Below are 16,007 nucleotides of genomic sequence, written 5' to 3'. Positions count from 1 at the left end.
ACTGTTGCCTCCCATGAAGTTTTGCACTGGCACTTGCTACATTATAGAAACACACTGCAGAAACAAGCACTGCGAGGTCCCAACACTCCCATCCTATCCTGCATTCCTCTTGAAAGAAGTATAAAATATTTCATTAGAACTCCCTGATCTTTAAGATAGGCAGATCTTCTACCTCACACTGTACATCCTGGACACCATCTCCAAGCCTCCCTTGGACTCCTGCGCCATGACTCCTACTCCTAGATGAGTCACTGTCCTCCATCAGGCTGCTAGGGCAAGTTTCCTGGGGACATCTTCTTGAGCACTGCACTCAAGCACTCCAGCACGCCACCTCTGTCACACCTGAGGAGCCAGGGTAATGAATAACAAAATTTTTTTTATTGTAACAAAATTTTTTTATTGTTGCTTTGTAACATAAACTGAATACATCCAGGATTCCAGAATACAGGGCATTAAAAAAAACTGAATAAAAGGAATGTGACATAACTAAGTCATATTTTAAAACAAGGAGCCACCAGACTTTGTTAAACACCTTTTCCTGCGACGCATCTCCTCCGCAGCCCCATCTCACCCTGACATTTGTGCAGTCTGCTATCTGACCAGCGCTAGGACAGCTGGAAAGAATGGTACATTCATTATCATCCACATGCTAGTGCGGGAGTGAAATCTTAGTCCACACAGGTGAAAGGGTAGAGTCAAAAAAGACCTTCTACAGCAGGACATGGATTAAACACTTTCTCTTCTTTCTGGCTCTAATGTAACAGGTGGGGACTCCCAAGGCAGGGGTTTTCAAGGCCAGGCTGAGGTGGAGGGCCTCCTCCTGGCCCAGAGAACGTTCTGCACTGCAAGCGGCCTGAGGGAGAAGTACACATACAGCCCCTCGTGCCACTGAACACAGCAGCCCTTCCAGTCAGTTCTTTTCAGGGACAGAGATACTGGCAATGGTCACAAGTTAACAGCACGTTAGACTGAGGTGGGATCTCTCATCAAGGAGATGCATGATGGGACAACCACACCACCAGGATTTTCTAGAAAAATAATTACCTGTCATATCCATTGGGTATGTCCCAAACAGCTGCTGAGCCTCCAGGCAGCTGGATTAATTTTATGGCCTGCTTCTTGGATCACAAGTTCAATAATTCTGTCCTTCCACGTGGAAGACCAACAGTGAGTAACTGAGAACAAAGCTATCCATACTGGTCTTGTGAGCTGTTCAGGCTCTTCCATACCCCAAAAATGCACCAAGTCGATTAACTGAAAGGACGTTTGAATAAGATCTTCCTTCCCTGCCAGGAGGGGAGATCTTCAAATGTCTCCTTCAGATCCCTCCAGGAAGGAAGACATTCTACTACTAACAGGTCCAGGTGACCCCGCTGGCAGCCCACGGTACGCAGTCCCACTGGACAAGGATGCAGCCTACAACCTCCTCTGTCCTCTCTGGACTCACTGGCCTGGCTTTGCATTTGCTGGGCCCTGAAGCACTTGCCTGAAGATACACTTTTTCAGCTGATCCAGTTTATTGTCTCTTAAGGCGTCCCGTATGGCACTGAAGAAACTGAAGTAGTGCTGGAAGTTGTGCATCATGAGCAGGACACCGGCCAACAGCTCATTGGTCACGAGGAGGTGATGGACATAGGCACGAGTGTGCCTCTGGCAACAGTAACAGGTGCATCCTTCCAGCACAGGACCAAAATCATCGTGGTATCTAAGGAGGAAGCAATGTTGGATAACAAAGGTAAGAAGACCCAATCAAGCAATAAAGAGTATCCAGTTACTACATGGCCTTTTACAGGGACCTGAGCCTTGTAGTCCTGGAGGGCCCAAATCCAGCTGCTGTAAGATGTGTTGACATCTAAGACCAGCACCGCTGGCATGAAGGACTTAAATCTCATGCCAGAACTCACTAGAGCACCAAAAGGCCACACATCTAAGTCAGATAAGAACTCTGCCTACATCACAGCTAACAGCAGAGAGAGGCCTTATCTGTGCCTTCCCTGACAGAAAAGCTGCAGAGCAAGACAAGCCTCACTAGCTATAGCACAGTCTATGAAGGAGGAGGCTATGAGAAACAAAGATTTACTGATTCCACTGTTCACAAAACAGTATTCCCCTCTACTGCGAGATGCACCGTTCTCACAAAGTGGAGAGAGGATGGAGCAGAGCAACACAGTTGTCTACTCAGACAGTCGAGCGGTAGCTGGGGAAAAGAGAAGGAAGGAGAGGTGGTAACACTGGCCAAAGTTTTCGTGAAGTATCCAGAAATTGCAGAATTGCCCTGCAGCTGCCCAAACTGAGTCGGAAAGTGGAGGCTCTCCATAGTTTAAATACAATCTAGCATCTCAAGATGACTCAAGTTAGCTGTGGAAGACCAAAACGATCCCTGAACAACCCTTGTGAAGCCACTGTCTTTCAGCTGGAACATAGTTATGAGCACAGTATGTCTGTCTGCTGGATAAATGATCAGAAAATCCCTGGCTTTAGGTCAGACAAAGGACAGCGCTTTCAGTCGTACGCTGTTGCCTGCTAAGCTAGAATGCTTGTCCAACACTCTCCATTCAATGTCCAGAAGCACTGTCTACAACACTACCATGTTTTATGAAGTCTCCCATTCACCTGCTGACCACATGCAATCAAATACAGAGGACAAAAGCACCATATTCAGTGATACAGCTGCAGGTACCCTCCTCACAAACTCACGTACCTTTTGTCCTTCAGAAATATCTCAAATGGTGTCATTTCTGGGTCAGCTTTGGAGATTTCATCCTGGTTGTCTTCAGCACCATTTTTCTCCAGGTCCTGGGCCCCATTCTGTTTTAAAACTGTTTTAAATAAAAAGATGACAGCCTTTTATGAACCGACAGCAAGGGCAGAAGAAGGGTAGCAACCTTACAGTAGGTATTTCTGCTACTCTCTTGCCAGATGAAAACTCCTGCCACTAGTTCCCACCTCATTCCTCTAGTAAGCAACTATTTTTCTTTAATTGTCATAGGCTAGTTAACACACATACAATTTTAGATGATTAAACCAGCAAGAGACAAGTGAAAACTAATCTACTAAACGTAATGAAGAATTAGAACTGAAACAACAGTATAACTTTTTGCTGCTCCACTGAGCTGAATTCTTAATAAAATGTCAAAAATATTTCCAGTCTGAACTGAATGCTGAATAGAATGCAGTCACCTGAAGAAAGTGATTTTATTGATATTTCATTAAGAGTAGACAGGCAACTCATCTGCATTCAATCATTCTACTTTCCATGCTGTCACCAAGCTCGGAGATTTAGACGCCTTTTTTAAAAAAAAAAAAAAAAAAGGAATCAAAAGAGGCTGGTAGCACTAATGCAGAAGATGTAGATTCCACACCTGCCTTTCCAGCAGTCTATCTTAAAAATAAAAAATCACCCCATAATTTTGTAGGTTTGCTCTTAAGCAGGAGATTTATCCAGAAACCTCAGTATTACTGTTTGCACAATCCATGTTTACTGAGTGTTAAACAGACACAGAACAAAGAGATTGTCCTTACCCAGAATAATATGATTTAAGAGTAAGGTCAGACAAGGTAAAGCACAACAAAGAGAAGGGTTAAAAAAATAGCAGCAAGCACAAAGAAACAAGATGTTCTGTTCTATTTAGCTGGTTTTGGATTATCCAGGCATGAAAAGCCGCTAGGTTCTACCCAGGAGGAAAAACGTAGAATGTTCTTCTGTATTAAAAACAATTAATAGGCCAAACCAAAACGGCTGCTTGAAACACATTTGATAGATGCTTTAATGGGCGATATACATGCTCCCATCTCACAGCATAATGAGGTAATGAGTTATGAACATCTCCTTTTTGTTTTGATATGAACTGATGAATGCAAGGACAGAGAGGAAAGCTGCCCAAAGAAATGGGATCACTAACTTTTGTCAGCTAGAAAGAAGAAGGGACTTTAAAAGTATATTCTTAAGACAGACGCATAGTCAGTTAATTCTAGAGATCAAGTATCTTAAATCTCCACTTATACGTTCAGCCTTCACTGCTAACGGCAACAGAAAAATTGCCAATGATGTCGAACAAAACCCCCTCTGTTCAGTAAGTGTTTAAGAAATACCTGAGCATATTTTGGCTAATCAGACATTCAGATCCTAGGCTGAGGCCTCAAGATCACAACAGGTTTCACACCAAAACACCCCACCTTCAAAAGCAACGCTAGACAGTCGAATCCCAGTTTTTCCAGTGGTCACTGCACTTATTTCAGGAATAAAACATTCAAATATAGATTCCTCCAAAGCATGAATTATGCTTGCCACAGTACTGGCTGACACAGTAAAAATTATAATGACCATCAAGAAGCCTACCTGCTGCTTCAGGATCTGGATGGCAGTCATAACTGAAAACCAAGGCACAGCCTCGCTCTGTCACTTGGAAGGGAAAGAAGCTCTCAAAAATGTCTACTCCCCTTTCAATGCATTCAAGCACCTCATCTGGTTTGCCTACACCATGGATGATTCTGTAAGAGACACACAAGACGACAAATCTGGAATAGTCTGAGCAGAAGCAAGCAGGCACCTGAAGGAAAAGACACATGTGCAACACGTGCAGCTTCTCCCTGCAACTGCTAACCAACAGGCAAGTGGGTACAACAGTCACCACTCGGAATCCTGTGTACTTCCATTTCCCTACCTCCAACCTATCCAGTATGTGGCAGGCTTTTATCTGCCATCTAGAAGACAGCAATAATCCCTCATTTACTGCAAAAAACCCTCATTCTGTTTATTATGTTTGAAGTGATTTGGTTTCATTCACACACTCATAAATAGATTCAAAATTCACCTAACATCTATGCCATAGAACAGATATTTTCCTTAGTCGTGTTTGTGCCTCAGGGAACTACCAGTCTCCAGACACATTTTGCTTGGTAACTGTTTAGGAGACAGTCTAAGAAGACTTGATCAAGAGCAGCAGAGACAGCAGTAGATGGCTGGTCAAAGATACAGGTCCTTCAGGTGACAGACACATCATATAGCACCTGGAGAACTGCCTGGAGGAGAATGCACTAATGAGGAATGTCATTGGAAAGAGAAAAGTTCCTTGCTTTATTCTTCCCTCCTCTTTACATTCTACCTGCTCAAATGATTTACCCAGAAACCTGGGCTGTAACATCTCCTGGGACATGGCTTTAAGAGCCAGGAAGAGCCCCGCTGGATTGCCATCAATGGTAATAGAGATCCTGCTGTTAGCCAAATTCAGCTGGCAGCTTCCCTGAGGGTGAGTGAAGCAGAAGAGAACAGAGCAGTGCCTGCTCTCCTGCAGGTGCATTGCTGGGCTGACAGCAGCAGAAGCCAATGTAGGGCAATGATCTAAACAGATAATTAGGAAAAGACACAGGGGCTGATAAATGAAGTCACAAGGTGCCATTTTTAGTCACTTTTCTAAGTACTCCAATTAAATTGATGAGCACAGAATAAGAATGGGAGAAGTTTACAGCATGAGTCTTATGTTTCAGGCTCTCATGGCAGGGAGAAAATGATACTCAATAGTTCAAACAGTAGCTCTGCATATAAGATCAAAACCCTTGCTAAAATTTATCTTTGCACAGGACAAACATTTGTTCTTGCAAGGGTTCTGATGCTATTGAAAAGGAATATAAATTTCACCAAGATACTTCAGCATCTTTAGGTACACGAGAAGACTCTTTAGAGTACACTCATGAGATCATTTCACCACCACACAAAAAGCAGTCACTTCTTGGGCGAAGCACAGAAAGTCTTTGTCTTCTACCGAATTTCATATCGGGGTGCAATACAGCTGCAAAACAAATTCCCCAGCCAGAATGGCAAGGGTGATTCAGGAAAACAGGATTGTCTGAAATTCACTTGAGGTACTTACAAGACCCTCTAGGGCTAACCAGCTTTCTTCCTACAAAGAGGTCAGGAACACTTGTCTTAACCAGACAAGCAAACTATTTGATAGATGAGGCAGATGCACTGGTAGCCACTAAGGTTAGCTGAGCAGATTGGGCTCTAATGCTCCCAGGGGATCTTTTAAGTAGCTCAACCAGACAGGATGGCAACAACACAGCAAGCCTTCTAATTGTCAGGAAAATTCAAACCCCAGGCACCACTAAGCATGAACAAGCTGCAACACCAGACGACGTGTTTTTGCATTTAATTTCCTTCTGAACACCATTAGGTCAGAGCAACGCTCAGCTAGTGGAGGGCAGCACAGCTACAGAAAGACAACGGGCCCTGAGTCTCTCTCTTCAGGAAATGATTTAAAAAGCACCCGTACTACTTCTGTTGCAACTGCTCTTGTAAGAGCAACCCACGCAAAAGCCAGCAAGTTCAACCCAACACTAAAAAATCCCTCCACTTCCGAACCACTAGCAAATATTAGCACATGTTTTCTGGAAGTCTTTAGTTACTGTTAGTCATTTATAAGAGTCAGGAATGCTGCCACTCCTGGCCTGTCTCTGGCACAGATCTGATGGGCATAACTAACAACTCAGAATACACAACGATCCCCACGCTATGCCAGAGAGAACACACTTGTTTTGGCCAGGCTGCACCAGCTCTGGCAGCCCACAGGCTCAGTGCCTCTGGTACTAGGTCTCAGCTAGCTGCTGTAAGGTCGTGTAAGCACTGGTTGATTCTGTCAGCACCCCTCTCTGCTCTCCTCCAGTTCCAACCAGAGAACTGGAAACATGGCAGTTTTTCTGAGAAGAGGTCCCTGTAAAATAGGTTGATAATAATGTCCTTGTTCGAGCAGAACTTCAAGTAAACCATGGCCTCAGAGGCCAAATGCAAGCAGCCCAGACAGATCCTACCTGTAATTCTTCCTAGAAAAACTAAAGATGACAAATTAAAATCTTGGTAATTCTCCAAATGCGGGGAATACTCAAACCCACAGCGTGAGCACAGCTTGGTGTCAACTGCAGCTAAAAACTGAAACAAGGGTTGAAGACTGCAGCCTGACAGTGGTAAAATTTATGCAGCCTGGCACACACACAGAGCTGTGCAATGCAGTGATTATTTCCTGCAGTGATATTGCACAGCAGCCTGTAGACACTCCTCATACAGGACAGATGGACTTCTTGGGATGTTGCCCACACAACTTACCTTGGTTTATCCTCTGGCAGCTCTGCTGTGACAGAAGCTATCAGTTTCAACTTGGTCTCCTTGGCCATGGTACATCCCTGGAAGCCATCTAGCAGAAAGCCACCCACAGGTCGCTTGGCAGTCTCTCTGGCTGATCTGAGCCTCTCTTCCAAGATATCTCCACCTTCAATTGCCCCAAACATTACACTTCCTTGTAGTTCCTGGCCCAGGAGAAAGCTGCAAGCGTTAGAGCGTGCTCTGCCAAAGACATGGAAGACATCTCGCAGCCCAGACTCCAGATGCCCGCTACTTAAGCCCCACATTCCCAGGAACTTGCCAGAGCCACAGTGTTTTATCCCATGTAAGACTATTCCCCACACAACACCGTGAAGTCCAAGTGTAAAGTAGAAATGGAATTAGGAGAGAGAAGATTCTGCTCCTTAACTTGACACTAACTCACTGAGAATTTTGGTGCCATTCTTCCCACCTCCCTACAGAAGGCAAGAACCACAGCTCATCTTTGTACACGGCTTTTTACAGATGGCCCCTCAGCACTACGTGTGTCAGCGCAAAATACAGCGCAGGGGCCGTTATCCTGGCTGTCAGACAATGAATTGCCTTTCAGGGGATGCCAGTATCAGCTCCTGTCACCCATTTTCCTTTGTGGTACAGATTCAGATAGTATGTCTCCTTTCACTGGAAGGGAGGGAAGTTTCAAAGCTGATGGAAGAACTAAAGAACAGCACTGGCAAATTCTAGCAAGTCCTCCCTCACTTGGAACCGAGGGGACTTCAGAGCAAAAACGTGGGGTTCTGAATCTGACTGAGAAGATCCTACTTTGCCCATGTATTATATACATTATACGAAGGTAAGTGAAAGAAATGCACTACAGTTCAACAGCGGAAAAAAATTTTTTAAAAAATAGTTGTTCTCAACTAGTAGAGATGGGTATCCTGGTGCAGAAGGCAAGTTATTAAAAGAAGAGAGTGACAGAAGGAAAACCCACTGTGCTATTGGTTATACCTCATCCAGAACTGTCACCTGAGCATTCTCTGATACATATGTGTGACATGATTTCCTACTAAATCACATCCTGGGACCGGCCCAGAACGCAGCACAAACCAAGAAGCAGCTGTGGTGCTACTGCCCTGGTATTCTGGGGACCTTACCGGTGATTTTTCTAGCAGCTGAAGGCATACATCCAGGAAGGAAAGTGACCTATCCACAGACTTCTTGGCCCTTTTTCTACCAACTTCCCCAGAGATGGTGTCTCCATCAGAGATGCACTGGAACCAGTCTGGCTGGATGGCCCGCTGTATGTCCATGAACTTGGAAGCTGTCATTTCCATGCGCCCTGAGTTTCCCCACAGGGACACTGTCTGCCAAGGAAGAATAGGGATGAACATTAGTTGCAAAGGTTAACAGATCTTAAGGGTCAAAGGAGAAAAGGAATTGGCCGGGTGAAACACCAGATACCGGAATGATACTTCACAGGTAAGTTCTCCAGGAGCATGGCTCAGATAATCAGCTGCACTTGGCAAAATGAGTGAATGGAGATGAATGACTGAATTGGGATTTCTGGGATACTCTTTGGTGAAATCATCACCCTCAACACAGTGACTTCTCCACGTGTTTGGAAGTCTCTGAGATAGAGCAGCTGGTCTATCCCCACACAAATTAGCAGCAGAATTGGAAAAAAACTAAAAAAAGATTTCATTCCCCTCAACCTTATGTTGTCACCTCATGAAAAGCAGCAAAGGCTGCAATGGGAAATACAGCTCATTAGTTTTATGTACACAGCGCAAAACCAAGAAACTATTTCCTCTTCTGAGCAGTGAATTCATACCACCCATGTGAATATACACAACATATAAACCACACTGCACACTGGGAAGAAAATACAAAAGGTTGTTAGACAACTTTATCTTAGAATCCAATGTTATTTTAGGTCCCAAATCCAGCTACTTAAGAAGGGATCAAAATACCAAGCGCAAAAGAAATACCCAGCTTTCAAACTGAGCCCAGGTAAGATACAGCAGGTACTCATTAGGATTTCACAGTCTTCTCAGTCTCTTCACACGTTTTCCATCCTGTGTACATGCATGGGCCCCCATCTTCCATCGTTACTCCATGCCACCCTCAAAAGATTTTAAAGCAAGACAGAAGCACCTGCACAGAGAGGTTATGTTACCCGAACACCTCTGGGCTAGCAGATGTCATCATTCAATTCAATAAACATTCAGCTTCACAAGATGTGACTGCAGCCACTGCAGCAATGGATGCTGCCATGTGTCATCCTATTCTGCAGGAGCTGTAATTAACCTGTGAGTGCAGCTTGGCAGTTGCTTTTGTTGTATTATTGTTAGAGCTGTGACACTGCTGCCCCAAAATTTTAAAGGGGGTATTCAAGTAGGTTAAGTATTGGGTTCGAGCCCTTTAGAAGTTAGTCCTTTTCATCTGCAACTCCATTAGTGCTTTTTAAATGAGGAACGGTTTTCAGCTCTCAGAAACAGCTTATAGCTTGCAGTGTTATGGCGACTTTTTGTGGCTTGAGGGTTTAAACACATTCTCCTAGCCTATGCCAGACAGACAGATTAAGCAGTGCAGTTCTCATGCATACTAATTCACAAACTGAATTTGATCAGCTGATGCAAAAAGTATGAGCGGAATAATTATTTATTTTTTGTCTGGTCTCCACAAAAACCAAAAGGATTGTGCAAATACACCACGTCTATTGTCCATCCATCCATCTCTCCTGATTACTTTTGGTGCTATCAGACAATTTCACTAAATTTGAGTAACAAAGAAACAGGAAGAAGTCTCCAAAGTAATAACATTTTTATAAATTTCCCAATAAAAAAACAAAATGCACCTCCAAAGGAGGAAGATCCCAAATTAGTACCTGCAGAGTAAGTGGAATGCAGCAGCTGTATGTTGTTCTGCAGCTCATTGGCCAGTTAGTACCTGCTGCCTCTTATGTGAGAGCAGCAAGGAACAGCTGGTGAAGGCAGGCAAAGGAAAGTCAGAACTGTTTGAGCCAAAGGGCACAGGGTGTAACCAAGTCTAGTTACCTTCATTCTCCTCTCCAGAGGAAAAAAAAATGCTTTAATAAATAAAACAGCCAGGCAGCTTAAAGAACTGAGTGTTATACCATGATTATTTAAATCCAGCTTGTGCCAGGCTTTCCAGCACAGAATCCAGAGCTTTCTGTCCCATTGCTTTCAGAAAGCTTTCAGAAGTGTTTGTCAGCAGGGATCCAGCTGCAAGAAGGCCTTGCAACAAGGTGACAAAAATCTTTACCGGCTTCAAAAAAAAGAAAAAAAAGACGAATCAAACCTGCAACACCCAGGCTTAGATCGCTTCTGTCACCTCATAGCTGCACAATGGTGAGACAAGCTTCTGGTGATGCCTTCCCTGCAGAGAGACAGGACTCAGCCTGGTTCCCAGCAGCAAGGAATAAACACTGATAGCTGGATGGCAGAAGCTACCCTCTGTCACTCACAGAATCATCTCGGTTGGAAAAGCCCTTGAAGCTCCTCCAGTGCAACCATGAACCTCACACTGACCGTTCCCAACTCCACCAGATCCCTCAGCGCTGGGTCAACCCGACTCTTCAACCCCTCCAGGGATGGGGACTCCCCCCCTGCCCTGGGCAGCCCATTCCAACGCCCAACAACCCCTTCTGCAAAGAAATACTTCCTGACCTTTCCCCAAACATGACCATACCCAAACAGGCCTTGGGACTGACTGTACGTGAGCAGGTGTCAGGAGTGGCCCCTCCAGGCCAAAGCTGTGGCAGGCAGCAGTAGCATGTGGATTGCACGGGGAACATGCGTGACTGTGGGATGGAACGGGCAAACACCCGCAACACTACGCACTCCTGGATTGCTGAGCCACCTTCCTGCAGAAATACTTAAGTTCTTCCCCTTTGTGGGCCTGTAGCTGATTGTAAATACACACACAGGGGTTCAGGTTCATTGCTTATCAGTGGCATCACTGTAAGCTAAAGCATATAAGCTAGAATACATGTGTTTTCTTTTATTAGCATATTAATCTCAACAGCATGGGTGTCCAGAGCTCTCCTTTCTACATGAATTGTCACTTAACTGCTCAGGGAACACACTGCCAAGTAAGAAAGCATCCAGCTTTATTTAGTTGGAGGTATGAGCACGTAAATGACATTCCTCTTTGTGCAAAGATTTATTTTTCTATAAAGCATAAAAAAAAAAAAATCTTGTGGCTGTCTAAGCACACCCACACAGATGAGGGGAGGGCTGGCAGCTTTCTTTTGGGAACTTGAAGTGGACCTTTCAAGTCTTTACCTTGTTGGTGTTGTAGCCAGATGGGCAGGGAGCCACCGGGTCACGAAGGGAGCAGTACAGCACCGTGTCTGGCATACCTGGGAACAGAGCGACAGACACAGGGTAGAGTTTCATGAAACAAAACAAAGCTAATGCAAAAACGTGGTTTGTAAATCCGCAAAGGGGAAGAGGGTATTCTCCCCCGCACAAGTCCATCCATTCTGACAAAGAAAATATTGTTCATCTGATCTCTCAGCACCAATGGCAGCAGACTTTTCCCCCAGCTTTACTAGCTGCAGGGAAGAGAGTGCAGCATCAGGACAAACCATCAAATACTACCCTCTGGTTCTGCAGCCTACATAGCTCCTTTGAGATTTGTGTTTTTTCTCAATTAATACTCCTGATACAAAATGTGCCAGACCCAACAGCTGACTCACTTGACCACTCAACTGATACACTGGAGACATCTGACATTTGACACAATCTAAAGTGAGCAACAACCTCAAGCCTAGACTCTTAAGGAAGGACAACATATAGAGAGAGAACAGTGAGAAATTTATCATCCCTGCCAGATTGGAGGTTTCAAATGTCAGAAAGCTAGACAGTATGTCTCAAAAGATACAGTTTTCTCTTCACAAATAGTCACTGAAATTGGTGAGGCCTCCAAGAAGTTTCAGATAAAGAGATTTACAATTTTTCTTAAGTTGTCCCAAAGCAGTCAAAGTTTACTGAAAGTTGAGTGCAAACTTCATTTGGAAATCCAAGCCATAACTTTGCTTACGTAATGAAACGCATGTCCAAAATTTTGATCTGCTTTTTTTAAGGGGGAAAAAAAAAAAAAGCTTGATCTCTGTATATAGGACAAAAATGCTTAAGCATTTTGAAAAATTGTAGTAATTTACATTATTTTATACATTCATAATGTATGTGCAACTGACACAAACAAAGCATATATAAAAATACCTCTGCTTTGATACAAGCATTAGCAACTCAAAAGTTTTTTTCTTGTAAAATGCACTAGATTCCATATACAAAGGAGTCTGTAAATCACAGAAATTAAAGACATGCCATCAGTTCGACAGGATTTACTGTATACCCAGCATAGCCTGAGACACGCAGCCAAACAAAGCATCCCAGAGAAGCTTGCTGACTTGGCTGATGATCCTACAGTTCTGAGCTCCCTCCCCAGATATAAATACAGGCTATGATACGGATATTCACACACGATGCTAACCCTGCATTCACTGTGCATTCGGGTTCCTTCGCTACACGAGCCTGACCACAGCGATCTCGGCTGCACAATGCACGCGGTCAGGCTTTGACTGATCTGTTGTGACGACTGCAGGAAAAACCCAGGATAGTCACAAACACAGGAACTGCTGCTTTTACTCATTCCGATCACCAAGGTGTCAGAAACTGCTCCAAGAATGGAGTACAGGGACTGACGAAGATCACAAAGGCTTGGTGCAGTAGGTTAGGGCCATAGCAATGCTGACTGCTTTGCATTTGACTATCCGTAAGTAGAACTGAGTTTATTCCTAAAACTGACTCTTAACATGGAAAAACGGAAGGAGAATACAGGGAGCAAGTACAGGCTGACTGCTAAACTGACAGGAACAAAGAACAGGGGGAAAACGAGCTTCTCCACCTGCTTCTTTAGTTCCTCAAAACAAGTTCAACATGGGTCCCTCAGAGGCAGAAGTGTCCATCAGCTGAGACTGATTTGATGTGGGGTGCTTGGCCTGTTTATTCTTCATACTGGATGAAGATTTTCTGTTGGAAATTTTTGGAATCTATTGATATCTTTGGAAACCTATTTTATGAGAATCAAAAAAGCCAGCTCGAGCAGATAATCTCAGGAAATGTATTTGAACAGCTGCATGGGGAAGGCCACCTTCATGAGAATTTCTGATTCTCTTGTCAAAAGAAGTCAGAAATTGCATCTGGCAAGATTCATTCTCAGCAGTGACTGGGGGCTGCAGTAAAAGCTCTCTCAGTTCTAGTCTCACCTTTTGGGCTAAACACGTCTCAGTCAGTGCTGAAGCCCCCAAGGAGAAGGCTGCGTGCAGAAAAAAAGAAATAAAGCAAAACTACATATTTTTGTAGCCTGTTTGAAGGATTTCTGGCCATACTAGTAACAACATACTAGTTCAAGTCTTCCTTAGTGCCACTTTGAGTGATAAAATCCCTAAATGTGGAAAGCCTATGCATACATCTTTCTGCCTACTGTACTGCCTAAAAATGCACCCATGGGACGCACCCGTGTTATCTCTCCAGATGCACAAGCAAACACGCACACTTTACCTATGAATTTTGCAGCTCCTTCTTTATATTCTTCCAGGACCTCATGAAGTTCTGCCCTGCATCCAGATACAGAAACACATTAACTAAGCAAACAACTGTCAGTAAAGCAGTCTCATAACTAAGGCTTCTGTTCCCATGCTTAGGCGTTGTCTGAACTTGGATGGGTTTAGGCACTGATAGGTGTCATCCAGCCATCAGGCAGCAAAGCAGGGGCAGAGGGAACTAAACACCAGAGACACAGAGCTCAAAAATCAGAGCTTACAGACCGAGGCACACATAATTCTGTGGTAAAAAGGCAGAGCTTTTACCCACACTGACCACTGAGTTGCCGGAGAGCATGAAGTCACACTGAGTCTTTCTGGGTAGCCTTACTAATGTGCATCACTCAACAACTACACAAAGCAGGGAGGGGAGAGATTTTATGATGTTGATTTTTCCTTTCAGTTGCTACTTACCTAACTAGTTTTGAGTTGACTGCTTCAAAAGCTGGTCATTCTGCTGGGAAGATGAGTGAATTTGCTAAGAGGGCTTTGGCCAAAACACTTGATTTGTGGAAAACAGACTCTACAACTCAAATAGAGTTACACAGCAGGTATGTTTTACTCTGGCCGGGGTGCAAGGGGATTTCTCCACAAAGCTTGCACACCCACAGCACATTTTACCAAAAACTTATAGAGTGTGGATATACACATTCATTGGATTACATAACACAAATATCCACATGCATAAGCGAGGCTGGGTTAGTTCTAGAGGCCGGTGTCAGCAGTTTATGTTCTCTTTGCGCCTGCGCATTGCCTCCTGGGGGGCGTCTTCGGGGGGGCTTTTGGATGAAGGCTCACAGTCCTCCTCACCTTGTACTCTTCCTTGGAGCATGTGCAGATTCTCTTGGCCAATTTCTTGAATAACAAGAGTGTTTTGAGCCGGTTTACTCATTCTATCTTATCTAAAAGTACCAGTGTATCCACTTCTACTGTCCGTATATGGCTATCTTATTCATTACCAAGACTAAACTAGTTAGAGCACATCTGTTTCCCAAGGACAAAAACATAGTATTTCGCTGAACACTGCAGTTCTTGGTAGATTTTCACAGTAAACTGCTTTGTTTTGATGAACACAGTAGTCCTTGGTAAAATTCCACAGAGCAGTCTGGGCAAGCAGGATTATTAAGCAATATTCAGGAATCATTATAAGTTCCTATAAGTAAATAAGTTGCAAAGCAGGTGATCATTTCCTTGTATCACACTCAAAAACTACGCAAGCCCTCTATGCCCCTTACCTTTATCTGCTTCCTACTAAGCCACTGCACCTCCCTTCGACAGGGAGGCAACAAAGGGGCAACCGACCTCAACATTCTCCCTTGCCCACGGGGAAAGGAGAATCATAGAATCATTCAGGTTGGAAAAGCCCCTCGGGATCATCGAGTCCAACCCTCAGCCCTACTCTGCAAAGTTCTCCCCTACACCACATCCCCCAACAGCTCATCCAAACGACCCTTAAACACACCCAGGGAGGGGGACTCCACCCCCTCCCTGGGCAGCCTATTCCACTCTCTGACCACTCTTTCTGGGAAACATTTTTTCCTCATGTCCAGTCTGAACCTCCCCTGTTGCAGTTTAAAGCCGTTCCCTCTCGTTCTGTCACTAATCACCTGTGAGAAGAGACCAGCACCAACCTCTCTACAATGTCCTTTCAGGGAGCTGTAGAGAGTGATGAGGTCTCCCCTCACCTTCTCCTCCTCACACTGAACAGCCCCAGCTCCTTCCATCTCTCCTCACAGGATTTATTCTCCAGGCCCTTCCCCAGCCTCGTTGCCCTCCTCTGCCCTCGCTCCAGCCCCTCGAGATCTCTCTCGTATTGAGGGGCCCAAAACTGGACACAACCCTCCAGGTGTGGCCTCACCAGTGCAGAGCACAGGGGGACTATCACCTCCCCACTCCTGCTGCTCACACTACTCCTAAGAGAAGCCCTCCCACCCCTCGCGGTACTCACAGGGCGGGCAGGGCGAGCTGGGCCACGGCGGGGACGCCGCCGACCGCCTGCAGGGTGTCGCGGGTGAGGTGGGGCGCCGAGCCGGTCCGCGTGTAGAGCAGGCAGCCCGGCAGCGCCAGGGCGGCGGCCCCGCTCCTGCCCAGGCCCACCAGCGTCCCCAGCCGCCCGCCGGCCGCCCCGCACAGCTTCACCTTCATCGCCGGCCCCGCAGCGCCGTTACCGGACAGGACTTGGGGGGGGCGCGGGCCTTCCCGCTTGCCGTCCCTGCCCCAACCGCCGCCCGCCACGTCATCAGCGCGCGCCGGCAGCGGGAAGCGGGGGTGGGGGGAGGCCCC

At 45.3% G+C, this 16,007-nt stretch overlaps 1 protein-coding gene across 5 annotated transcripts; it reads right to left on the bottom strand.

Moving 5' to 3' along the window:
• Positions 1 to 371: 371 nt before the first annotated feature.
• QTRT2 (queuine tRNA-ribosyltransferase accessory subunit 2) lies at positions 372 to 15,951 on the bottom strand. 5 transcript variants are annotated; one of them, XM_074852825.1, is made up of 9 exons: positions 15,673 to 15,771; positions 14,139 to 14,877; positions 13,684 to 13,739; positions 11,401 to 11,477; positions 8,248 to 8,457; positions 7,100 to 7,299; positions 4,340 to 4,491; positions 2,702 to 2,819; positions 372 to 1,705 (listed from the first exon to the last, which is right to left on the bottom strand). In XM_074852825.1, exons 4-9 carry the CDS (start codon positions 11,473 to 11,475, stop codon positions 1,444 to 1,446), a joined length of 1,017 nt encoding a protein of 338 aa, XP_074708926.1. In that variant the 5' UTR covers positions 11,476 to 11,477; positions 13,684 to 13,739; positions 14,139 to 14,877; positions 15,673 to 15,771; the 3' UTR covers positions 372 to 1,443. The 5 variants fall into 5 exon arrangements, with proteins under 5 accessions (XP_074708926.1, XP_074708919.1, XP_074708940.1 ...); XM_074852818.1 differs by lacking the exon at positions 14,139 to 14,877 and having other exon boundaries at positions 15,673 to 15,951; XM_074852839.1 differs by lacking the exons at positions 11,401 to 11,477; positions 13,684 to 13,739; positions 14,139 to 14,877; positions 15,673 to 15,771 and adding exons at positions 10,415 to 10,492; positions 10,783 to 11,260.
• Positions 15,952 to 16,007: the final 56 nt, after the last annotated feature.

This window comes from Strix uralensis, chromosome 2, assembly GCF_047716275.1.
Source record: "Strix uralensis isolate ZFMK-TIS-50842 chromosome 2, bStrUra1, whole genome shotgun sequence".
In the NCBI taxonomy this organism is placed as follows: Eukaryota; Metazoa; Chordata; class Aves; order Strigiformes; family Strigidae; genus Strix; species Strix uralensis.
Note: the sequence above shows the minus strand (reverse complement) of the source record. Positions and strands in the feature narration are given on the sequence as shown.

Coding starts and splice junctions, on each gene's coding strand:
- QTRT2 (XM_074852818.1), bottom strand. CDS start 15,869: ATGAAGGTGAAGCTGTGCGGGGCGGCCGGCGGGCGGCTGGGGACGCTG. Junction 11,478..13,683: donor AGGAGCTGCAAAATTCATAG/GTAAAGTGTGCG, acceptor CTCTGTTCCCAG/GTATGCCAGACACGGTGCTG. Junction 8,458..11,400: donor CTGGCTACAACACCAACAAG/GTAAAGACTTGA, acceptor CTTCCTTGGCAG/ACAGTGTCCCTGTGGGGAAA.